At 45.3% G+C, this 25,966-nt stretch overlaps 1 protein-coding gene across 1 annotated transcript in view; it reads right to left on the bottom strand.

The window, feature by feature from the left end:
- The window catches only part of LOC144609296 (zinc finger CW-type PWWP domain protein 1-like), an 87,860-nt gene that overhangs the window by 52,875 nt on the left and 9,019 nt on the right, over positions 1 to 25,966 (bottom strand). Inside the window, exons 4-7 of the mRNA XM_078427727.1 lie at positions 21,684 to 21,762; positions 19,325 to 19,385; positions 18,920 to 19,053; positions 15,911 to 16,024 (exon numbers count right to left, since the gene is read on the bottom strand). Of these exons, the coding sequence (XP_078283853.1) occupies positions 15,911 to 16,024; positions 18,920 to 19,053; positions 19,325 to 19,385; positions 21,684 to 21,762 (388 nt within the window). The remainder of the gene's footprint in view (positions 1 to 15,910; positions 16,025 to 18,919; positions 19,054 to 19,324; positions 19,386 to 21,683; positions 21,763 to 25,966) is intronic.

Here is a 25,966-nt window from a genome sequence, read left to right on the forward strand (position 1 = left end):
CTCCCTGTAGCTCACACCCTCTAGTCCTGGCAACATCCTCGTGAATGTTGGTGAAAGAGATCAAAATACAGTTGGATTTTCCTTCTTGCTCAATGATTTAATTTTCGTCAAAAACAGCAGTGTAGTTTTCTGCTAAAAACTGGTTCAGCTCCATGCTACAACCAGCAGATGGCTGTGACTCTGTATGAGATTGATGCTTTTATTTTGCATAGAAACATAGAAAATAGGTGCAGGAGGAGGCCATTCGGCCCTTCCAGCCAGCACCACTATTCATTGTGATCATGGCTGATCGTCCACAATCAGTAACCCGTGCCTGCCTTCTCCCCATATCCCTTGATTCCACTAGCCCCTAGAGCTCTATCTAACTCTCTCTTAAATCCATCCAATGATTTGGCCTCCACTGCCCTCTGTGGCAGAGAATTCCACAGATTCACAACTCTCTGGGTGAAAAAGTTCCTTCTCACCTCAGTTTTAAATGGCCTCCCCTTTATTCTAAGACTGTGTGTGTGTGTGGCCCCTGGTTCTGGACTCCCCCAACATTGGGAACATTTTTCCTGCATCTAGCTTGTCCAGTCCTTTTATAATTTTTATACGTCTCTATAAGATCCCCTCTCATCCTTCTAGACTCCAGTGAATACAAGCCTAATCTTTCCTCATATGACAGTCCCGCCATCCCAGGGATCAATCTCGTGAACCTATGCTGAACTGCCTCAATTACAAGGATGTCCTTCCTCAAATTAGGAGACCAAACCTGTACACAATACTCCAGATGTGGTCTCACCAGGGCCCTGTACAACTGCAGAGGAACCTCTTTACTCCTGTACTGAAATCCTCTCATTATGAAGGCATGGAATGATATTGTTATCTGCTGGGTCTCCACTCTTCGGATGTAATGCTGAGGCTCTACAAGGCGCTGGTCAGACCTCATTTAGATTTAGTTTAGTTTAGAAATACAGCAGGGAAACAGGCCCTTCGGCCCACCGAGTCTGTGCCGACCAGCGATCCCCGCTATCGCGGATCAACGCTATCCGACACCCACTAGGGACAATTTTTACATTTACCAAGCCAATTAACCAACAAACCTGTACATCTATGGAGTGTGGGAGAAAACCAAAGATCTCGGAGCAAACCCACGCAGGTCACGGGGAGAACGTGCAAACTCCTTACAGACAGCGCCCATAGTCGGGATCAAACCCGGGTCTCCGGCGCTGCATTCGCTGTAAGGCGGCAACTCTACCGCTGCGCCACCGTGACTGCCCTATAGTGAGCAGCTTTGGGCCCCGTATCTGAGGAAGGCTGTGCTAGCGTTGTTTGAGAGGGTACAGAGGAGGTTTACGAGAATGATCCCGGGAATCAGTGGGTTCACGTATGACGAACGTTTGTCGGCACTGGGCCTGTCCTCGCTGGAGTTTAGAAGGATGAGGGGGGGGACCTCATTGAAACTTACCGAATACTGAAAGATCTGGATAGAGTGGATGTGATGTGGGAGATTCTAGGACCAGTGGCCATATCCTCAGGATAAAAGGGCGTACCTTCAGAAAGAAGATGAGGAGGAATTTCTTTCGTCAGAGGGTGGTGAATCTGTGTAATTCTTTGCCAAAGACGGCTGTGGAGGCCAAGTCAATGGTCAATATTTTTAAGGCGGAGATTGGCAAATTGGAAATTTTAAGGCGGAGATGGGAGATTGGCCCATATCCCTCCAAACCTGTCCTATCCATGTACCTGTGTCTTAAACATTGTGATAGGCAGTACCTGCCTCAACAACAGCTCGTTCCATATAGCTTGGTTAGCACGGGTGTCGGGAGGTTACGGGGAGAAGGCAGGAGAATGGGGTTGAGAGGGAAACATAGATCAGCCATGATTGAATGGCGGAGTAGACTTGATGGGCCGAATAGCCTAATTCTGCTCCTGGAACTAATTAATTTATGAACTTTAAATGAATTATGCACCCCACACACTGGGGACAATTTACAATTTTTTTAACCAAAGCCGATTAACCTACAAACCTGTCCATGTTTGAAGTGTGGAAGGAAACTGGAGCACACAGGGAGAATGGTCACGGGGAGAATGTATAAACTCCGTACAGACGGCACCCGTAATTAGGATCTAACCCGGGACTCTGGCGCTTTAAGGCAGCAGCTCCACCGCTGCACCACCGTGCGGCTGACTTATTGTTGTACATTCGCATTTTTAAAAATTTGTTCCAGTCCGACTAAAAATGATCCTGTCTAAATATTGCACGGATGGGCTCCTGAGATGCTGCCTGACCCGCTGAGCCACTCCAGCACTCTGGAGTAGCTCTCATAAGGATGGGCTCAGTGTGTAACAGTTCCCATAATTGAATTGGAAGGTCATGGGTTTAATTCCCACTCTGGGACCCGAGCATGTAATCTATGCTGACAGCTCAGGGAACTTTGAATGAGATTTAAACAATGCCCCTTTTTGTCCATTCAGGCCTACGTTAAAGATGCCACAGCAGTAGTAATGTGTAGGAACTGCAAATGCTGGTTTAAACCCAAAAATGCTGATAGATTATTGTTAGCTGGGAGAAAGAAGGTAACAACATTGACTTCTCGAACTTCAACTAACCCTTGCTTTCCCTCTCTCTCCATCCCTCCACCTTCCCAGTTCTCCCACCAGTCTTACTAGTGGTAAAAGCCAGCTTCTTCCAACTTCGTACCATAGCTAAAATCAAACCTTTCCTCCAATTCGACGACACTGAAAAAATCATTCACGCTTTCATTTCCTCCCGCCTAGACTACTGCAACTCCCTATACACTGGGATCAGCCAATCTTCCCTGTCCCGCCTGCAACTGGTCCAAAACGCCGCAGCGAGACTCCTGACGGGTGCCCGTAAAAGGGACCACATCACGCCGATTCTGGCCTCTCTCCACTGGCTCCCTGTACGGTACAGAATCAACTTCAAGCTCCTCCTATTCACATATAAAGCCCTAAATGGACATTCCCCCCTACATCAAAAATCTTCTAACCCCCCTCTCTAACTCCAGGTCCCTCAGGTCGGCCGACTTGGGGCTACTCACTATCCCACGGTCTATGCTTAAGCTCAGGGGTGACCGCGCTTTTGCGGTTGCAGCTCGTAGACTGTGGAACTGCATCCCTCTCCCCATCAGAACTGCCCCCTCCATCGACTCCTTTAAGTCCAGGCTCAAAACCTATTTCTACTCCCTAGCGTTTGAGGCCCATTGAGGAGGCGCTGTGAACTGTTTTGTATGTGCTGTTATGTTTGTGTGTTTGTATGTTTCATTTTTTCCTTAGTACCTAATCAGATGTACAGCACTTTGGTCAACGTGGGTTGTTTTTAAATGTGCTATACAAATAAAATTGACTTGACTTGACTTGACTTACTGTCTCCGACTACATTGTACCTGTTTGCTTTGTTGTTACCTTCCCCCCGCAAACAATGATCTATTCTACATTTTCCTCGATCTCCATTCCCTTTGCCCTGTTTTCACACATTCACACGTCGGGCGGCACGGTGGCGCAGCGGTAGAGTTGCTGCCTTACAGCGAATGCAGTGCCGGAGACCCGGGTTCCATCCCGACCACGGGTGCTGTCTGTATGGAGTTTGCACGTTCTCCCCGTGACCTGCGTGGGCTTTCTCCGAGATCTTCAGTTTCCTCCCACACTCCGAAGACAAGATGTGCAGGTATGCAGGTTAATTGGCTGGGCAAATGTAAAAATTGTCCCTAGTGGGTGTAGGATAGTGTTAATGTGCAGGGATCGCTGGTCGGCGCGGACCCAGTGGGCTGAAAGGGCCTGTTTCCGCACTGTATCTCTAACCTAAACTAAACTAAACTAAGATCGGAAAGAGGAAAAGGGGACGTACAACGAGATCTGGGTGTCCTAGTGCATCAGTCACTGAAAGGAAGCATGCAGGTACAGCAGGCAGTGAAGAAAGCCAATGGAATGTTGGCCTTCATAACAAGAGGAGTTGAGTGTAGGAGCAAAGAGGTCCTTCTGCAGTTGTACAGTGCCCTAGTGAGACCGCACCTGGAGTACTGTGTGCAGTTTTGGTCTCCAAATTTGAGGAAGCATATTCTTGCTATTGAAGGCGTGCAGCGTAGGTTTACTAGGTTAATTCCCGGAATGGCGGGACTGTCATATGTTGAAAGACTGGAGCGACTAGGCTTGTATACACTGGAATTTAGATGGATGAGAGGGGATCTTATTGAAACGTATAAGATTATTAAGGGGTTGGACACGTTAGAGGCAGGAAACATGTTCCCAATGTTGGGGGAGTCCAGAACAAGGGGCCACAGTTTAAGAATAAGGGGTAGGCCATTTAGAACGGAGATGAGGAAATACCTTTTCAGTCAGAGAGTTGTGAAACTGTGGAATTCTCTGCAGGCCAATTCTCTGAATGCATTCAAGAGAGAGGTAGATAGAGCTCTTAAGGATAGCGGAGTCAGGGGGTATGGGGGGAAGGCAGGAACGGGGTACTGATTGAGGGAACAGTCAGACAGGTCGGAGAGCAAGGAAGAGGGAGGGATGGAGAGACAGGGAAGCTCCTCACCACGCTTGAAGTGGCAGTCATTATATCCAGGCTAACCTCATAATTAGCTGAGAAAATCATTTTAGTCCCACTCACAATTATAGAGACAAGTTCAGCCACACATAGCAGTGGAGATGAGTCTAACCTTTCTCTCTGCCAGTAGCAATGAAGCAGAGTTCAGCCACTACAGAAACTGTACAAGAAATCCAGTGAGTTCCACCTCTGCACTGTGTCATAGAAACATCGAAAATAGGTGCAGGAGGAGGCCATTTGGCCCTTCGAGCCAGCACCACCATTCATTGTGATCATGGCTGATCATCCACAATCAGTAACCCGTGCCTGCCTTCTCCCCATATCCCTTGATCCCACTAGCCCCTAGAGCTCTATGAGATGCTGTTCCTCCAATTTGCGATTAACCTCACTCTGACAATGGAGGAGGCCCAGCACAGAAAGGTCAGTGTGGGAATGGGGAAGGGGGAATTAACGTGTTTGGCAACCGGGAGATCAGGCGGGCTGAGCGAAGGTGTTCAGCGAAACGATCGCCCAGTCTGCGTCTGGTCTCGCCGATGTACCAGAGTCCACATCTTGAACAATGGATACAGACGATGAAGTAAATAAGTGATTTGGAGCAGTATGGTAAGTTTGAGAGGCACAATAGACAAAACAATAGACAAAACAAACTAGCATTTGAGCTTCACCGGTTGCAGCGATTGACATCATAAGGCAGTTCACAGTGTTAAACTGCACAAAGCAAGCAGCAGCTGTCCTGGCAAAGCAGGCAACATGCCATATCCATTCTTTCGAGGACACAGGATCACCAAGCACGGAAGGGTTTGTTTATCAATTTTCAATTTCAATTTCAATTTAAAATACTTTATTGGCATAAGATACATCATTATATTGCCAAAGTATAGAACATAACATACATATTTAAAATGCATGAATATAAAAGCAAGTACACAATGCATGGGTCGATATGCCCCTGTATATATATATATATATATATATATACACGCAATACATTTATAGTCTTTTATCGATTGCTACTCGTTCTTGCAGTTGTAAACAGTACAGAAAGGTAGCAAGTTTGGTATGTTGGCATTCATAGCGAGGGGATTTGAGTATAGGAGCAGGGAGGTTCTGCTGCAGTTGTACAGGGCATTGGTGAGACCACACCTGGAGTATTGCGTACAGTTTTGGTCTCCTAATCTGAGGAAAGACATTCTTGCCATAGAGGGAGTACAGAGAAGGTTCACCAGATTGATTCCTGGGATGGCAGGTCTTTCATATCAAGAAAGACTGGATAGACTCGGCTTGTACTCGCTGGAATTTAGAAGATTGAGGGGGGATCTTATAGAAACTTACAAAATTCTTAAGGGGTTGGACAGGCTAAATGCAGGAAGATTGTTCCCGATGTTGGGGAAGTCCAGAACAAGGGGTCACAGTTTAAGGATAAGGGGGTCTTTTAGGACCGAGATGAGAACGTTTTTTTTCACACAGAGAGTGGTGAATCTGTGGAATTCTCTGCCACAGAAGGTAGTTGAGGCCAGTTCATTGGCTATATTTAAGAGGGAGTTAGATGTGGCCCTTGTGGCTAAAGGGATCAGGGGGTATGGAGAGAAGGCAGGTACGGGATACTGAGTTGGATGATCAGCCATGATCATATTGAATGGCGGTGCAGGCTCGAAGGGCCAAATGGCCTACTCCTGCACCTATTTTCTATGTTTCTATGTTTCTAAGTTTAGCAGGTCGATATTAATTTCCTTAGTGTCAATTTATGTATGAGTGTATGTGTACATGTTGGTCATTCACTGTCTCTCAGGTTGTGGCATGCTGTTACGTATTGTGCGCCAAGATATGCCATATTTCCTTCGCCAAGGATTATTCTTAGTTTTGACATATCGTCTAGTACTTTAAAATCTGGGGTCGCCAGACTGAGTTTTTCAAAATATATTTTTCTTATTTTATCGAATTATCACTAGCTTCCCCATGGGTCTTAGCCTCTGTCATCTGCACACATGTTGAATCGTGCACCACAGGAAACTTAGTCTGGAAGGAGCAGCATTTGCAGGCTGCACAAATACCTGATCTCCCTGTGGCTCAGCACTTCAACTCCCCCTCCCACTCCCAGTCTGACCTTCCTGTCATGGGCCTCCTCCAGTGCCATAGTGAGGCCCACCGGAAATTGGAGGAACAGCACCTCATATTTCGCCTGGGCAGCTTGCAGCCCAGGGGTATGAAAATTATCGACTTCTCCAACTTTAGGTAGTTCCTCTGTCCCTCTCTTCCCCTCCTCCTTCCCAGATCTCCCTCTATCTTCCTGTCTCCACCTATATCCTTCCGTTGTCCCGCCCCCCTGACATCAGTCTGAAGAAGGGTCTCGACCCGAAACGTCACCCATTCCTTCTCTCCTGAGATGCTGCCTGACCTGCTGAGTTACCCCAGCATTTTGTGAATAAATACCTGATCTCCCGGTGGCTCAGCACTTCAACTCCCCCTCCCATTCCCAGTCTGACCTTTCCGTCCTGGGCCTCCTCCATCGTCAGAGTGAGGCCCAGCGCAAATTGGAGGAACAGCACCTCATATTTCGCTTGGGCAGCTCACACCCCAGCGGTATGAACATTGACTTCTCCAACTTCATAGTCCCAGCTTTCCCTCTCTATCCCCTCCCCCTTCCCAGTTCTCCCACTAGTCTTCCTGTCTCCGACTACATTCAATCTTTTTCCCGCCCCCTCCCCTGACATCAGTCTGAAGGAGGGTCTCGACCCGAAACGTCACCCATTCCTTCTCTCCCGAGATGCTGCCTGACCCACTGAGTTACTCCAGCATTTTGTGTCTACCTTGTGCAAGCCGTCCATTGTTCATCTCTGCCATATAAGTTTTCGATCTTTTATACTTGCAGGAAATTAGATATTTGACATGGAAGAGCATTAATATGTCTAATCAAAACATACAACACTCTCGTGGCCAGTGGTTGGTGGTGAGGGTGCAATGGCGTTGCAATCTTAAACATTGTTTGTTTACTGCAGTGGTCCATTTGGTAAGAATTAGCAAAGGATACTGAATACAAAATTATTAATGTGTAGGAAAGAACTACAGATGCTGGTTCAAATCGAAGATAGACACAGGATGGTGGAGTAACTCAGCGGTTCAGGCGGCATCTCTGGAGAGATGGAATTGGTGACGTTTTGGGTGGAGACCCTCCTTCAGACTAAATAAAATTATTTAGTTTATTTTGTTTAGAGATACAACGTGGAAACAGACACCTCAGCCCACCGGGTCCACGCCGACCTGCGATCCTCGTACACTAACACTATCCGACACACACTAGGGACAATTTGCAATTATACCAAGCCAATTACCCTACATAGCTGTACGTCTTTGGAGTGTGGGGGAAAACCCAGAGAAAACCCACGGGGTCATGGGGAGAACGTACAAACACCCATTAACACACCCTCCATTTTGGACCCTGCTTCTCCAACACCTGGGGATATTGCTCTGTGTTTGGCTGCGTTTATTCAACCCTTGAACTAATAATCAACAGTGCGGTGCTGCCTCTATTACTGGTCATAGACAATAGACAATAGGTGCCAGGAGTAGGCCATTCGGCCCCTCGAGCCAGCACCACCATTCAATGTGATCATGGCTGATCATTCTCAATCAGTACCCCGTTCTTGCCTTCTCCCCATACCCCCTGACTCCGCTATCCTTAAGAGCTCTATCTAGCTCTCTCTTGAATGCATTCAGAGAATTGGCCTCCACTGCCTTCCGAGGCAGAGAATTCCACAGATTCACAACTCTCTGACTGAAAAGGTTTTTCCTCATTTCCATTCTAAATGGCCGACCCCTTATTCTTAAACTGTGGCCCCTGGTTCTGGACTCCCCCAACATTGGGAACATGTTTCCTGCTTCTAACGTGTCCAACCCCTTAATAATCTTATATGTTTCGATAAGATCCCCTCTCATCCTTCTAAATTCCAGTGTATACAAGCCTAGCCGCTCCAGTCTTTCAACATATGACAGTCCCGCCATTCCGGGAATTAACCTAGTAAACCTACACTGCACGCCCTCAATAGCAAGAATATGCTTCCTCAAATTTGGAGACCAAAACTGCACACAGTACTCCAGGTGTGGTCTCACTAGGGCCCTGTACAACTCAACTCCTCTTGTTATGAAGGCCAACATTCCATTGGCTTTCTTCACTGCCTGCTGTACCTGCATGCTTTCTTTCAGTGACTGATGCACTAGGACACCCAGATCTCGTTGTACGTCCCCTTTTCCTAACTTGACACCATTCAGATAATAAGCTGCCACTGGTTACAGGAGTGGCAGGGTTAACCTCCCGTTGGCAAAAGTCATTGCATTTGGCGACCTACATTCTTGCCAGACTTCTGACTTCAGTACGGCGTTTAGCTTAGTTTAGAGATACAGCGCGGAAACAGGCCCTGCGGACCACCGCGTCTGTGCCGACCAGCGATCCCCGCACACTCACACTATCCTACGCACACTAGGGATAATTTTTTTAAATTTACTCCAAGCCAATTAACCTACAAACCTGCACGTCTTTGGAGTGTGGGAGGAAACCAGAAATCTCTGAGAAAACCCACCCAGGTCACGGGCAGAACGTACAAACTCCGTACAGACAGCACCCATAGCCAGGATCGAACCCGGATCTCTGACGCTGTGAGGCAGCAACTCTACCGCTGCGCCACCGTGCCGCCCTGCTTAGGCACTAATTCAGTTACATACTGATCTTAAATTTAAAGCAATTTTGCCAGATAACTCACGAAAATAATTTCTTTAGTTATGAAACAATTAGATATTTGTCATTTTTACCTATCTCACCTCAATTTTTGCTCTTCCCCGCCCCACCCCCATTTTTAAAATGTGCTTATTTTGCAAGAGTCTATGTTTAATTTCATAAGTGATAGGAGCAGAATTAGGCCATTCGGCCCATCTAGTCTACTCCGCCATTCAATCATGGCTGATCTATCTCTCCCTCTCAACCCCGCTCTCCTGCCTTCTCCCCATAACCCTCGACATCCGCACTAATCAAGAATCTATCTATCTCATAATTGTCAGATGTACCGAAACGGAACAATAAAATTCTTACTTGCAGCAGCACATAACGTCGGTCAACAGAGTACTCAATAAATAACATAACAAAACAAAAGTTAAATAAATAATAAACCCCAATATAAGTGCAAAACAAAACAAAAGCCCCTGAGTCCCTAGGGCAAACCAAGACAATTCAGTTTGAAGTCTACTTGGTGTTTCTATTTAATAGCTTGATGGGTCTCGACCCGAAACGTCACCCATTCCTTCTCTCCTGAGATGCTGCCTGACCTGCTGAGTTACTCCAGCATTTTGTGAATAAATACCTTCGATTTGTACCAGCATCTGCAGTTATTTTCTTAAAATAGCCAGATGGTTGTAGGCAAGAATCTGTTCTGGAATTTGGATGTCATGGGCAAAGATACCAGAGGAACAAGATAGACCACTCGATCCTAAAGACCGTAGTAGGTCACGGCGCCATTTTAGTAGGCAGAAACTTGCAGAAACATTTAAAAAGAAAAATAACAAAAATCTGTGAATTGATAGATGAGATATATTCTTTATTTTAATGGTATCATCACACATACTCTTCCCCTAAAACACCGAGTACACTGCGAGAGGCACAGCGAACGGCGGGCATGGCCTACTAAAATGGCGGACATTACGCTCCTTTGCGTACTACACTTCAGTATACGCGATTTCAACGGAGTGGTCCACCTTGTTCCTCTAGTATCTTTGGTCATGGGTTGAAGACTCCTGTAACTTCTTCCCAATGGCTAAAGTGAGATGAGAGGGTGGCCAGGGTGACCTGCCTTTTTGAGGCAGGACTTCCTATACACCCCATTGATGGTGGGGAGGTCAGCACCCTCGATCGACCGGGCATTGTCTTCCTCATTTTATTATTTTATTTTGTCTTCAAGGCACCGTCACCTCTCCCCCAACATGCAGTGGACTTCATCCGAATTGTATGTTGCATTTCCAAGACGTATGACAGCAATCCACCCCCGACTGAGTGTTTCTTCTCCTTCACTAAATACCTCCATTGCAAATCACAGATTTATAGGATGCACTATTGGGTCTATGCATGAATGCACTAGCAGAACTACTACTTTTGGTTAATTTAGGTTAGAGACACAGCATGGAAACAGACATGGAAACTTCTCTCCCGAGATGCTGCCTGACCCGCTGAGTTACTCCAGCATTATGTGGCTGCCTTCGATTTAGACCAGCATCTGCAGTTTTTTTCCTACAGCATAGAAACAGGCCCTTTGGCCCACTGAGTCCGCACACGACCAGCGATCCCCGCACACTAACGCTATTCTACACACGCTACGGACAATTTTACATTTATACCAAGCCAATTAACCTACGTCTTTGTGGAGTGTGGGACGAGACCGAAGATCTCGGAGAAAACCCAAGCAGGTCACAGGGAGAACGTACGAACTCCGCACAGGCAAGCACCGGTGGTCAGGATCGAACCCGGGTCTCTGGCGCTGTAAGGCAGTAACTCTACAGCTGTGCCACCATGCCGCCCTTCAGTGTTTATCTGAAGGCTCAATGCGGTCCCAAGTATGCAAGACATTACGCCAGGTCCTTGCTTCAATCGGCACATGGGATTTCCCACTGGAAATAATTGCTTTGTTCCGCTTTTCACCTAGGACGCGTATGTATGCATTGTATGTGGATGGTGTGACAAGAAAAATAACACAAAACTAATGGATTGCATAGGCAGGACTATTTATTGTTTCACATGTGGAAACACAAAACTGGTATTTATTTGCTCTTCATTTTCACACCCCATTTACTCTCTGCTCTCCCCATTCTCTCTCTGCTACCCCCCCCCCCCTCCCCCCACCCCGTTCTCCCTGCACCAGACTCCATACATCTATCAACGGTCCAGAAGAAACAGGTGGCTTATGGCTTATCTTGAGGCTTTTTCTAAGGAATCAGCCCCCAGAATTGTACTAGTGCAATATGGGCGATTCACCTTCTTGTTCATTATCTCTACAATGCAGGCACAATTCAGATAGTCAAACTCACTACTATTTTCAAGTCATTCCGGCCATCTGTGAGATAATGCATAAGAGCGTTATACTATTGCCTTGTGGTTTCCTTTTTAGCACTTTGCGGGTTTACATTTCCCTCAACACTGCCACCCATCCCCTGTTTAAAAAAAAGGAAATTTAAGTGGCTTCTAATAGGAAACAGAAACTCAACAGTTCCAAATAGAAGTAAACAAACTTTGTCCTAAGATATTCCATTCTCATGCACACTTCTGTGAACTAACAAACAGATTGGAGACCTCAACAATCTGGCACCCAAAGATATTCTTGCACATTCTCTGCTTTCAACACGGAACAAAACATCAACACGCTACGGCAAACACGGCCAAACTACCTTACCAAATAAAATACCTTTCCCTTCCCTAAATTAAAAAAGTATCAAGTTAACAAAAACAACTGCTAAAATAACTGGTTATCATACAGATTTCTTCGTCTGAGCAACAATTTCAACATTCCAGACAAGCAGTCAACAGTCCGCTCTCAAACGGCCATTCTAACTACTTTTGATTGTTTCTCTTCGCTCTTGGTTACCGTGGACGGACGTCGTTTCCTAAGTGTGGCGGTCAGAGAGGGAGGGCTAGACGCCATGCTGTTCGCGGGCTTTGGCCCAACTTGCTCTGTGGTGATGTGGGAAGGCGCCGTCTCAGAAGGGTCCTGAACCTCCTGACCGGTGGTTTGACAGGCTACTGAAATCTGCGCGGTGGGACTGGGCTCCAATGCGGTGTTAATATTACGCAGGAGCTCCACCAAGATGGACATTTGATTGGACATTCTGACCAGCCTCTTGGCCAGTTTGCGGGAAAAGCTACTGATTCCTCCTCCTAAGGTTTCTTGCAGCTGCATCAAATCCCTGTGCAGGATGTGAAAACCTTCCTGCTGCAGCTCCAAGAATTTGGAAGCAAGATCATCCCCAACATCTCCCTCTAGCTGATGGCAACCAAACACAGAATTTCTATACTGGCCAACCTCCCTAGTGCCCCTTGAAAGACTCTTGAAAGCATTTTGTGCTGGACTATCCTGGACACTCTCCTCCTCCTCCTTTGGTAGGTATTCTCCCATGGCCGCTGGTGTGGCCCATGGATCGGAGTTGCCAGCTGGCATATCATGGCTATTATCCCCACCACGAGAAGGCTCCATGGACCCGCTCCCTCTGGAGGTGTCTGACCGGGATGTGGCGACGAAGGAGGGGCTGGGTCGGTTGCTGAACTCTGAGGATGAGAACCATGGAGATATTTCAATATCAAGTATGAATCTTTGACCCTGTTTGCCCTACACATTTAACTAATCACTTTCATGACTCAGAAATGAGAATGAAAGGAAGAAGGCAGGGCACTTAATCTCCTCAACTGGATTTGATGTCCTGATCACTCAGAAATATTTAATTGAAAGATTCTCCTATTTTCATTAAATTATCTTTATTATGAAGAAGGGTCCACGATGGGTCTTGACCCAAAGCGTCACCCGTTCCTTCTCTCCAGAGACGCTGCCCGTCTCGCTGAGTGTCTATCTTCGGTGTAAACCAGCATCTGCTACACAAATTATCTTGCACAGTTTGTTATGCTTTTCCCACTTACCCCTTCAAACCAAACCCTCCTTCAGTTAGTTTCCCTGTAATTAAGTGAACAATTCCACCGCATTAACCACAAATATGCTGCTTATGAGCCAACCCTTTGTGTGAAGAAAGTATCTTTCTTGTTCCTGACTTTCAATTCGATGCACTGGTATGTGAATCCTTTGCCTTTGAGAATAGTTTACCTTGATCAACTTTGTAAACATGACCTTTCTCCGTACAGGACAAGCATGACTTTGTCAGCCCGTTCCTTAAATGAGAATCGAGAACATTTTACCCCTGTCCTGAACTGGGAGTGATGTGTGGTAGTCCCACATCCGGAGAAATTTTTAGAGTAACAAAGTATGCAGAGAACAATATAAATAAACACTGTGTAGAAAGTGTCTGCAGATGCTGGAAAATACCAAAGATAGACACAAAGTGCTGGAGTAACTCAGCTGGTTGGGCAGTTTCTCTGGAGAAAAAGGATGGGTGACGTTTTGGGTCGGGATCCTTCATTAGACTGAAAGTAGAGGGAAGGGAACTTGAGGCAAGGGAAGGCCTTATAAATCAACACTGTTTCTGTTTGACTATAAAAGTTTTAAATGTATGTGTCCCTATGTTAAGACATCTTTATCGCATTCATGGTACAAAGGAGAAAATCTGGCACCCCTGAGGTTCCTTTTACTTTCTCATGCGATGCCAAAAGGTTTACAGACAATGAAACACCTCTTGAATTATAACATAAGAAACCGCCTTATAACACACACCTTCAGATTCAGGGACAGTTTCTTCCCAGCTGTCATTTGGCATCTGAATCCTCTTACCACCAACTAGAGAGCGGTCCTGACATACTATCTACCTCACTAGAGTCCCTCGGACTATCTTGAATCGGACTTTATCTTGCACTAATCGGTATTCCCTTTAACACGTATCTGTCCACTGTGGATGGCTCGATTGTAATCATGTATAGTCTTTCCGCTGACTGGATAGCACGCAACAAAAGCTTTTCACTGTAGCTCAGTACATGCAACAATAAACTAAAAACATTTAGTATGTCAGCACAGATATTTTAGAATAAGGTCATAAGAAATATGAGCAGAATTAGGCCATTCTGCCCATCAAGTCTACTCTGCCATTCAATCATGGCTGATCTATCTCTCCCTCCTAACCCCATTCTCCTGCCTTCTCCCAATAACCTGACACCCGCATTAATCAAGAATCTATCTATCTATCTCTGCCTTAAAAATATCCATTGACTTGGTCTCTACAGCCTTCTGTGGCAAATAATTCCACTAGTGCCATGCAGAATTGGAATAATCGGATTTTCCACAATTTCTGCTTTAAAATATAAAACACTAGATACCAGGTCAATAAGCTGAAAAGACCTAGTTAGTTTGTGGAAAGGAAGCAATTAGCTGGTTGTACGTGAAAAAAAAGGAAAGGGACAATCAGCCCCTTGCCCATTGCTCAGCCATTCAATACGATTATGTTTGAGACTCCATTTTAACACCACATCGCCCTCTGCTTCCCATATGACTTAATAATCCAATTCTCCAAACCTTCAACATGCACAAGAAATTAGTGTGCACACCCTTTCACGTTCCCTTGTGTCATCGCTTTCCTGAAGCTTACAGCCCCACATCCTGAAGAATGATGTGAGAGACAAAAAAAGGATCCAGTTTGGGTTACCAATGATGTTTGTTATTTCAGTCAACACAACAATCGGGTTGCTGCCAATTCTTAATTTCCTTGAATCAAAGAGGTAACAAATCCCACCGAATTGCTGTTTCTGATCAATATCTACTACACTGCTGAAAATGTTTATTTTTGGTGAGATAGAAATGGATTCAGCTATAAAATTCACATTGTTAAGCAATGTGTTGAAACCCACATCCAAGGTTCACACCGAAGATAGACACAAAATGCTGGAGTAACTCAGTAGGACAGGCAGCATCTCTGGAGAGAAGGAATGGGTGACGTTTCGGGTTGAGACCCTTCTTGAGACATGTCATCTGTGGCTACTCATGTGTGTAGATGTACCGGGTATTTATGGAATTATAAGTCATTGAGGAAATCTGAAACTCATTTTCCCCCACACAGTTGGCACAGGCGATTGAAAAATTGAGGGCTGAGATTGAAGGACTTTTTATTGTTAGGTAAGGGCTGGAATCAAGTTGGGAAAGTATCTCAGTGGTGGAGCTGCTGCCTTACGGCACCAGAGACCAGGGTTCAATCCTGACTATGGGTGCTGTCTGTCCGGAGTTTGTATGTTCTCCCTGTGACTGCGTAGAATTTCTCTGGGTGCTCCGCTTTCCTCTCACACTGCAAAGACTTACAGGTTTGTAGGTTAATTGGCTTTTGGTAACATTGTAAATCATTCCTAATGTGCAGGATAATGTTCGCTAGTTGGCGTGGACTCGGTGGGTCGAAGGGTCTGTTTCCGCGCTGTGTCTCGAAAGTCTAAAGAAGGGCATCTGCCATGATTTAAGTGACTGGCACAAGAGGTTGAATGGTCTACTCTGCCCTAGAAGCTTGCAAGAAAGTTGTTTACACTTGTAAACCGTTTTTAACTGGAGAAACAGAATACTATTTGACCAAACATATGCACGCGGCCAAATCTGACACTGTTCTCACCAAAGATATGAACAGTCCTGCACACATACTAGCATTCAAGAATGCCAAAAGTCCACAATATTTATATTGCTTAAGTGGAAAAATACCACTCACCTAATGCGGTTTCCTCATCGTCATCAATAAATCGGGTGTAGTCGGGAACAATTTTCTTTGGCTGGCCTTTCCGTTTATGCTTTCTTCTCTCCTTGTTCATTTCACTTGCCTCGTCTAAAAGCAAAAGTTATCAAACAAAAGTTACTGCGTGGAATCCCCAAGCCCAAAGTGTAGGAAAAAAAACTGCAGATGCTGGTTTAAATCGAAGGTAGACACAAAAAAACTGGATTAACTCAGCTGGTCAGACAGCATCACTGGAGAGAAGGACTGGGTAATGTTTCGGGTCGAGACCCCTCTTCAGTCTGAAGAAGGGTCTCGACCCGAAACGTCACCCATTCCTTCTCTCCAGAGATGCTGCCTGACCAGCTTTTTGTGTCTACCTGTTCCCCTAGTCCAAATATCACTGAGAAATCACTCTCCCTTGTTTGAAATACAACTTTTAGTGTGGGGAAAAGTAAGCCTTGGATTAGTCAGTGGAAAGAAATGTGTAACATGCACAATAATGTCTGAAGGGTCCCGACCCAAAAGTCACCTATCCATGTACTCCAGAGATGCTGCCTGACCCTCTGAGTTACTCCAGCACTTAGCTTCTTTTATTGCAATAATGTTTGATTTTATGATGAATATGTTTGTTTCCATTTTCCTGTGTGTTGCATGCTTTGTGAGGTGCATCGCTATTCCAAATAATTGATCTTCTTTGAAACACTCTCACATCCTTCAGAAAAATAAACTTGCCACCATGGCTAGTCTGAAGAAGGGTCTCGACCCGACAGGTCACCTATCCATGTTCTCCAGAGATGCTGGAGCCATGTTCCCAGTGGCTCAGCACTTCAACCCCTCCCATTCCCAATCTGACCTTTCTGTCCTGGGCCTCCTCCATTGTCAGGGTGAGGCCCAGCACAAATTGGAGGAACAGCACCTCATATTTCGCTTGGGCAGTTTACACCCCAGCAGTATGAATGTTTACTTCTCTCACTTCAGGCAGTCCCTGCTTCCCCTCTCTATCCCCTCCCCCTTCCCAGTCTTCCACTAGTCTCCGACTACATCCTATCTTTTTCCCGTCCCCTCCCCTGACATCAGTCTGAAGAAGGGTCTCGACCCGAAATGTCACCCATTCCTTCTCTCCTGAGATGCTGCCTGACCCGCTGAGTTACTCCAGCATTTTGTGTCTACCTTCGATTTAAACCAGCATCTGCAGTTTTTTTTCCTACACATGCTGCTTGACCTGCTGAGTTATTCCAGCATTTTGCGTCCTTTTGTGCATTAGCCAGCATCTGCACATCATTGTTTCCACCCTTGGCTTGCTGAGCTATTAGGCGAGTCCAGCTGGCTCTCACATGGGTGACTGTAAATTGCCCTTCCAAAGAGGCCGAGCAGCCTTCTTGAGTTAGACACAAAATGCTGGAGTAACTCAGCAGAACAGGCATCACTGAATAGAAGGAATGGGTAATGTTTCGGGTCGAGACCCTTCTGAGTCTGAGGAAGGGTCTCCATCCAAAACGTCACCCATTCCTTCTATCCAGAGATGCTGCCTGTTCCATTGAGTCACTCCATTATTTTGCATCTATCTTTGGTGTAAACCAGCATCTGCAGTTCCTTCCGATTGCCACCTGAAGTTGCCTTACACTGGTAAAGAGCCCAGAAGCCCAATGGACAGCAGGCCAGTAGACAACTGGGATCTCCAGGCATTGGCTCTATCAATGTGCGAGTTTAATAGATTTTTTCCAAATTAAAAAATAATATCCTGACATAGATCTGATTATACTGGAGTGAGAATGGTGCCAGGACCACTCTTCCTCTGGCCCTCCATTTTGAGATAATTGATCATTGACATATTTTAAAGCAGGAATAAAAAGATGTTACCTTCTCAAATGGAAACTATGAGTGGGCAATAAATGCCAGCTTTTCCAATCGGGACAATCAAAAACATATTTTTATTCCTGCTTTAAAATACTTCAGTGGTCAATTCTCTGCCACAGAAGGCAGTGGAGGCCAATTCACTGGATGTTTTCAAGAGAGAGTTAGATTTAGCTCTGAGAGTTGGAAGAGCTCTCAGCTCTTAAAGGAATCAAGGGATGTGGGGAGAAAGCAGGAACGGGGTACTGATTTTGGATGATCAGCCATAATTGTATTGAATGGCGATGCTGGCTTGAAGGGCCGAATGGCCTGCTCCTGCACCTATTTTTTATGTTTATGTAACATGGACCTAGAATTACCGGATTAGTCTGCTAAACACTCTCACACTTCCTCTCATTGTTCAAGGTTATCCAGTCACACCCAAATGGCCATTGTTGATTGTCCCAGTGGTGGACCCACAAGCAAAACACCGTATTTTTCTGACTGAATAACATGGGGCGGCACAGTGGTAGAGTTGCTGCCTTACAGCGCCAGAGACCCGGGATCGATCCTTTCTACGAGTGCTGTCTGTACGGAGTTTGTACGTTCTCCCCGTGGGTTTTCCCTGAGTGCTCCGGTTTCCTCCCACACTCCAAAGATGTACAGGTTTATTTGGCTTCGGTAAAAATGGTAAATTGTCCCTAGTGCGTAGGATAGTGCTAGTGCACTGTGGTTGGCATGGACTCGGTGGGCCGAAGGGCCTGTTTCCGCGCTGTATCTCTGAACTATATTTAAAGGCAATGACAATTTTTTAAGGCAGGCGTATTCCCCCACAGGTTGTAAATAAAACCAGAATATCTTCTAATGGGGGAGTTGATAAATATCTGAAGGCGATCTGAGAATCTGCTGACATTCTTTCATTTCTTTAACTAAAATGCAAGCACAAGCACAAAGATCTTTCATGACACAAATATTTAGTTCTCTTCCATAATCTACTCGAAAACGCATGGCATGGAGAAGTATGCTCAAACACATAGCTAGCCGATTCTTGAAAACTCAAATGTAACAAACCATTTGGTTATTAATTAAATAACCCAGTATATCTGGTGTAAAATGGCATCTCTATACTGTGCATTGCTTGGTTAATCTGTGCAAACTTTGCTCATTGCTTACTGATATTGGTGGCACTTTTACTTTTCCGAGACAATCTGTTTACTTTCTTGTCCTTTGCTTTGGTCTTTATCTTCCGAACTCCCTGCATCTCTAAATCCTCACTACCGTTGTTTGTGGCAGGTTCAGTGTTCTCACTATGTGGGAATAAATATTTCATGTGAGCACGGATGAAAACACGCCACTAACAGCTTTCAACTAAACTGAAGGTTATATAATCTGGCATAATCTCTTGAAGAATGGAACCAAATTTCAGAAGATTTGACGCGCATGTATTTGTACGCAGTGCATCGAATGTGCACAGCAGACAATCTTCTGACCCCAAATCTTTTGGGGAACCTCTTATTTGGAACGGTATTGCAATTCTAATTGATCATTCCTTACACGGGTGTGTATTTGGACACTAACCTGACAAGCGGCAATTCACTGTCCTCCAGAAAGCTTTCCACTTCATGCTTCTTACGACTAGCTGATATAAAGTTAAATAAATAAAAGTCAGTTTCATTATACTCAAAACAAGAAACAAACTAAATTAAATTAAATGAATGGTAACTTAATTATAAGCAAGCTCACTCAATTTTTTAAGCCAGAGCTCACGTCAGGCAGTATCTTTGGATGCCTGTCTAGTTCCTCCCTGACCCATTGAGTTTTAGTTTAGTTTAGAGATACAGTGCGGAAACAGGCCCTTCGGCCCACAGTCCACGCCAACCAGCGATCCCCGCACATTAACACTACCCTATGCACACTAGGTACAATTTTACATTTATACCAAGCCAATTAACCTACAAACTCGGAACAGACAAGTACCTGTAGTCAGGATCGAACCTGGGTCTCTGGCGCTGTAAGGCAGTAGCTCTACCGCTACGCCACCCTGCTGCCCCAGCTCCTCCAGCACTTTGTGTTTTGCTCAAGACTCTAACACCTGCCGTTCTTTGCGTCTCCATTGGTTTAAGCTTGTTTATTTTGAGGACAAGAGCATCCTCTAGTGGCCTACTCTCTTAATGCATACAATGAATAGCGTTTCTTGAGTCTTCTAAACAAAATGTTACCCCAGGTAGTCTTTTCGGGCCAACTGCAGGACCAGAAAGAGCTATCCACTTGGTCCCAATTCCCAAATTTTTGTCCCATCACTAGTAATGGCTAAGTAGCATTTTTGATCAGCCAATGCATATTATTTGCATGAATCCGTCACAATTCTCCCACTTTAGGTAACCTCTACAAAACAACACCCCCCCCTTCCCTGAATCCTGGCTGACCTTGCACCTATCTCTCACCCCCCCCCCCCCCAACATTCCTAAACAATTGGCACCTCGTCAATCTTCTAGCTTCACAATTCGCAGCTCTCCAATCATTTTGTCTCTCACCTTGTGTGCGTGTTCATCTCTGGTCTTTGTCCAACCCTCTGCCTATGAACTCCCCACCCCACACCTCGCCTGTGTTCACCTATTACCTGCCCTGCTTTGGACTACTGAAGGCAAACACAAAATGTTGGAGTAACTCAGCAGGTCAGACAGCTATCCTTTTCTCCGACACGTTTTATTCTGTAATAATAGGGTCTCCCTGCTGAATTTGGATCTTAAAAATCTTCATTTTAATGAAAAACAGAACTGTCTGCTTTTCTGCCATAAGCAAAAGAAGCGTTGACATATCTAATGCAATTTTGACAGTGAATTAGTAATCATTGTGATAAACGTGCATTACTTTTTATTCCATCATCTAAACAAGAATTTCAGCATCTAACAGCAGTAAATATCCTGAGTGCAATGAGAAGTCTCCCAAGGCACCATCTACACGTACAAGACGTTGGTGAGGCCACACTTGGAGGACTGCGTGCAGTTTTTGGCACCCTGCTCTAGGAAGGATGTCATCAAGCTGGAAAGAGCGCGGGGAAGATTTACAAGGATGTTGCCAGGACTTGAGAGGCTGAGCTATAGGGAAAGGTTGGGCAGGCTTGGACTTTATTTCTTGGAGCCCAGGTGGCTTGGGGGTTTCAGTTTAGTTTATTGTCACGTGTACCGAGACAACAAACAAAACTGAAACCCTTAGCCACCTGCGCTCCAAGGAATAAAGTCCTAGCCAGCCCAACCTTTCCCTACAGTGGACACCCTGTGCGTAGGGGAGAGGGTAGGGCCGAAGATGTCCTGGTTGGGTTGCCCCTGGGCCTGACTCATGGCGCCAGGCGGAACAGGGCTCTGCCCGAGTCAGCTGCCTACCCCTTTTCCGGGGTTACGTCCTCGCCCAGCTGGTGTTGGAGAGGGATTATGTGCTGTCCACGGGTAGCCTGGGGGATTTCCAGGACCATTGGGCACCGCGGGGGATTGGATGCATCCTGGATAGGGATTGTAATATAGTTATATAATAGTTTAATTTGGTGTATTTATTTGTATTGTATTCTGGTGGTGGGTTCTGTTTTGTTTTATTGCATTGTAAATATTGTCTTTAAATAATTGAATACATTTTTTGATTAAAATAAAAACCTTTCCCTACAGCTAGCTTCAGGTGACCTTATAGAGGAGTATACAATCATGAGGGGAGTAGATAGGATGAACACACAGAATCTTTTGTCCAGAGTAGGGAAATCAAAAATGTGAAATAACTGGATTTTTAAGAAAGCGTTGTGCATTCCTTTAAAATTACTATATAATTATTTGTATTTTAATTTCCCAGTGGCCGAGGAGGGATTCAAACTCATGTCTCCGTTCAATTAATGATCAATCAGGCCTTTGAATGCTAGCTTACTTAACGACTATGTCTTTCGGTACAATACCTATGCATTCTTCCAGAGACTTGTCTATGACAGACTGGAAGATCATTTCATACTGACTGTCACTGAGTGTCGGAATCTCCTAAAAAGGCAAAGGAATATAGCACTTTAGAAAATAATTCAACAAAATATTCTGCAGGATCACACTTAATTATTTTACAGTTGTCATGGACTATATCATACGGCTACAAAAAAACATTTTGTGTCGATCTTGAAACACTGTTCCTGTGCAGAGCCAATACTAACTTGTAAAATGTTGTACTTCAGACTGAACTCAGGAACGTTTGAGCTTTCCAAGGCAAACATACCAGCCCTTGAGTCATTGAGCAGCTCATCCCATGTACCCAGCACCGTCCGTGTGAAGAAAAAGTTACCCCTCAGGTTCCTATTAATGCCCGTGGGTTGTCACCGAGATCTTCGGTTTCCTCCCACACTCCAAAGACGTACAGATTGTGGGTTAATTGGCTTGGACTAAATGTAAAAATTGGCCCAAGTGTGTGTGTGTGTAGTGTTCATGTGCAGGGGTCGTTGGTTGGTGCGGACTTGATGGGCCAAAGGGTCTGTCCCCGCACTGTATCTCTTAAAAAAAAGTCCGACCGGGGGGTGAGACAGGCACTAGATGGGATCGTTCAGTGGACTTTTGGAACTTTGTTGGTGCCAGATCACTTGTGTACAGCCTAGTGTACACTAGGTCCACTACATGATTATACAGATGCTCCCCAGCTTACGATGCTTCGACTTGCGGTATTTCGACTATGCGATGGTGCAGACGGTAGCGACCCGTAGCGAGCCGCAGCTTGTTTCCGTGTATTCAATGCATTTCGACCTACGATATTTTCGGTTTCCAATGGGTTTCTCGGAACGGAACCCCATCGTAAGCTGAGGAGCACCTGTACCGGGTTGTGTGGTATTTTACTGCACCAAGGTACATGTAACAATAGAGTATCATCATTATTGAAGAATGGTTGATACAAAAATCTGAAATTCTTTGGAATATTTTAAAGAGGTTAATTACAGTAAAAACCCAGTTAACCAACCAGCACCTTCCAAAGGCCAGCACCGCAGGGCTAGCATCAAGACAGTGCTGAGGGAGCACCAAACTTTACACCAGAGAGCCTTCAGGGGATAGCACAGAAGGTGCCCCATGCCGAGTTTGAGGCAGTGATGAGAGAGCTCCTGGGTCAATATAGGGTCGGCATTAGGGGAGTTGCCAACGCTATTGAGGGCGTGCAGCGTAGGTTTACTAGGTTAATTCCCGGAATGGCGGGACTGTCATATGTTGAAAGACTGGAGCGACTAGGCTCGTATACACTGGAATTTAGAAGGATGAGAGGAGATCTTATCGAAACGTATAAGATTATTAAGGGGTTGGACAAGTTAGAGGCAGGAAACATGTTCCCAATGTTGGGGGAGTCCAGAACAAGGGGCCACATTTTAAGAATAAGGGGTAAGCCATTTAGAACTGAGATGAGGAAAAACTTTTTCAGTCAGAGAGTTGTGAATCTGTGGAATTCTCTGCCTCAGAAGGCAGTAGAGGCCAATTCTCTGAATGCATTCAAGAGAGAGCTGGATAGAGCTCTTAAGGATAGCGGAGTCAGGGGGTATGGGGAGAAGGCAGGAACGGGGTACTGATTGAGAATGATCAGCCATGATCACATTGAATGGTGGTGTTGGTTCGAAGGGCCGAATGGCCTCCTCCTGCACCTATTGTCTATTAACATTAAGTAATCTAAGTGCCGAGGGAGCACCCAGGCAGCACCGAGGGACGCATGGTGGGGCAACGGGAGAATTGCTGCCTCACAGCGCCAGAGACCCGGGTTCAATCCTGACTACGGTGTCAGCACGGAGTTTGTACGTTCTCCCTGTTTCTTTAGTTTAGTCTAGTTTAGAGATACCGCACGAAAACAGCCCCTTCGGCCCGCCGACCAGCGATCCCTGTTACACTAGTACTATCCTACACACACTAGGGACAATTTACAATTTTTACCAAAGCCAATTAACCTACAAACCTGTACGTCTTTGCAGTGTGGGAGGAGCACCTGGGGAAAATCCACGGTCGGAAGGGTTTACCTGTTCCTCTTCTCCAGGGATGCTGCCTGACCCGCTGAGTTGCTCGAGCACATCGTGTCTAACTTCAGTATAAATCAGCATCTGTCATTCCTTCCTACTCAAGAATAATCTAACTGGATCTCAGCCATCAAAGTGAAAATGTTATTAAACTGCAATTACAAGAAAACTAAGACAAAAGCAGAAGATGCTGGACATAACCAGCAGGCCAGGCCACATCTCTGGAAACAGAGAGTCAATATTTCAGGTCAAATACCCTTCGTCAGAACAGTCTCTAAGCTGAAACGTTAATTTCCGTTTCTCTTCCCGTGGACATGACCTGTCCTGCTGAGTATTTCCAGTATTTTCTGTTTTTGTTTTGGATATCAGACATTCTGTTTGCTTTGCAACAGGCTTAGGAGGCCTGTAAAGAAATAGGTGGAACAGGAGAATGGGGCAGTTGATTAAGTAATGAAACTTCCAGAAATAGAAAGGAGCTGACATCTTTAGAAAGAAAATCGTACTCCACCTTTAGAACTTTACATCTTTAGAAAGGAGATGAGAAGGAATTTCTTTAGTCAGAGGGTGGTGAATCTGTGGAATTCATTGCCACAGAAGGCTGTGGAGGACGTCCATTGATATTTTTAAAGTGGAGATTGACAGAGTTTTGATTAATAAGGGCGTCAGGGGTCATGGGGAGAAGGCAGGAGAATGGGGTTGAGAAGGAAAGATAGATCAGCCACGATTGCCTACCATGATTAGCAACCGTAACAATATATTTTTTAATTATTTTTTCAAGAAATGTTATTATCCACACCCAAAATGCCCATAAGAAGGTGACGATGAGTATTCTACTTGAATTACTTCAATCTTTCTGGTGGAGTTACTATTGGGGAGGGAGTTTCACAATGTAGACCCAATGACGATGAAAGAGCTGCTATGGTCAGGAGCCAGGATTTTGTGTGACTTGAAAGGGAACCTGTAGATGGCGGTGGTGAGGTGGGCATGATCTGCCATCATCTATTTTCATGTCTTGGACACTAAACCTAATTCATATTCAAAAATATGAATTTATTTCATGACAGAACAGCAAACTCACAAATGTTGGAGTAACTCAGCAGGTCAGACAGCAGCTCTGGAAAACATAGATAGGTGGTGTTTCGGGTCAAGAAGGGATGCTAGCTGACCTGCTGAGTTAATCCAGCACTTTGATTATTTCTTTTTATAAACCAGCATCTGAAGTTCCTGGTTTCTATGTGAAATTCCTGTTTGGTTCAACAGGCTCCAACGTACCTTCAGGAAGGAGGTACAAGAAACAAGGTGGCAGAAGAGTGTTTTGTAGAGTGGTGGGTGAATGGGACAAGCTTCTATGCTGAATGGAGGTTGTTGAGGCAGATACTATAACAGTATTGAAAAGATACTTGGGCAGGTGCATGGATAGGAAAGGTTCAGCGGGATATGGGCCAAACAGGGACTAGCTTAGATGGAGCAATTTGGCCAGCCTGGACGAGTCGGACCAAAGGGCCTGTTTCCGTGCTGTAGACTCTAATCCAAAAAGAACCTAATTAAATGTTGAAATATTGCAATGTCATGGTTTACTCACTTTCCCTTAATTAGCAACCTATCTTAGTCGGTTTGATGCCTCGTATTATTTTTGACGATTGATGATTTCAATATTTCCTTGACAATAGACAATAGGTGCAGGAGGAGGCCATTCGGCCCTTCGAGCCAGCACCGCCATTCAATGTGATCATGGCTGATCATTCTCAATCAGTACCCCGTTCCTGCCCTCTCCCCATACCCGTTTCTCCTCATCTCAGTTCGAAATGGCCTACCCTTTATTCTTAAACTGTGGCCCCTTGTTCTGGACTCCCCCAACATTGGGAACATGTTTCCTGCCTCTAACGTGTCCAACCCCTTAATAATCTTATACGTTTCGATAAGATCTCCTCTCATCCTTCTAAATTCCAGTGTATACAAGCCTAGTCGCTCCAGTCTTGACCTAACCATTCTATAAATGAGGTAGAGTTGCTGCTTTACAGGGCCAGAGACCTGGGGTTGATCCTGACTGCGGGTGTTGTCTGTACAGAGATTGTACGTTCTCCCTGTGACCTGCATGGGTTTACTCCGGAATCTCCGGTTTCCTCCCACACTCCAAAGACGTCCAGGTTTGTAGGTCAATTGGCTTTGGTAAAAATTGTAAATTGTCTCTAGTGTGTGTGTAAAATAGTGTTAATGTG

Source organism: Rhinoraja longicauda, chromosome 34 (genome assembly GCF_053455715.1).
Source record: "Rhinoraja longicauda isolate Sanriku21f chromosome 34, sRhiLon1.1, whole genome shotgun sequence".
In the NCBI taxonomy this organism is placed as follows: Eukaryota; Metazoa; Chordata; class Chondrichthyes; order Rajiformes; family Arhynchobatidae; genus Rhinoraja; species Rhinoraja longicauda.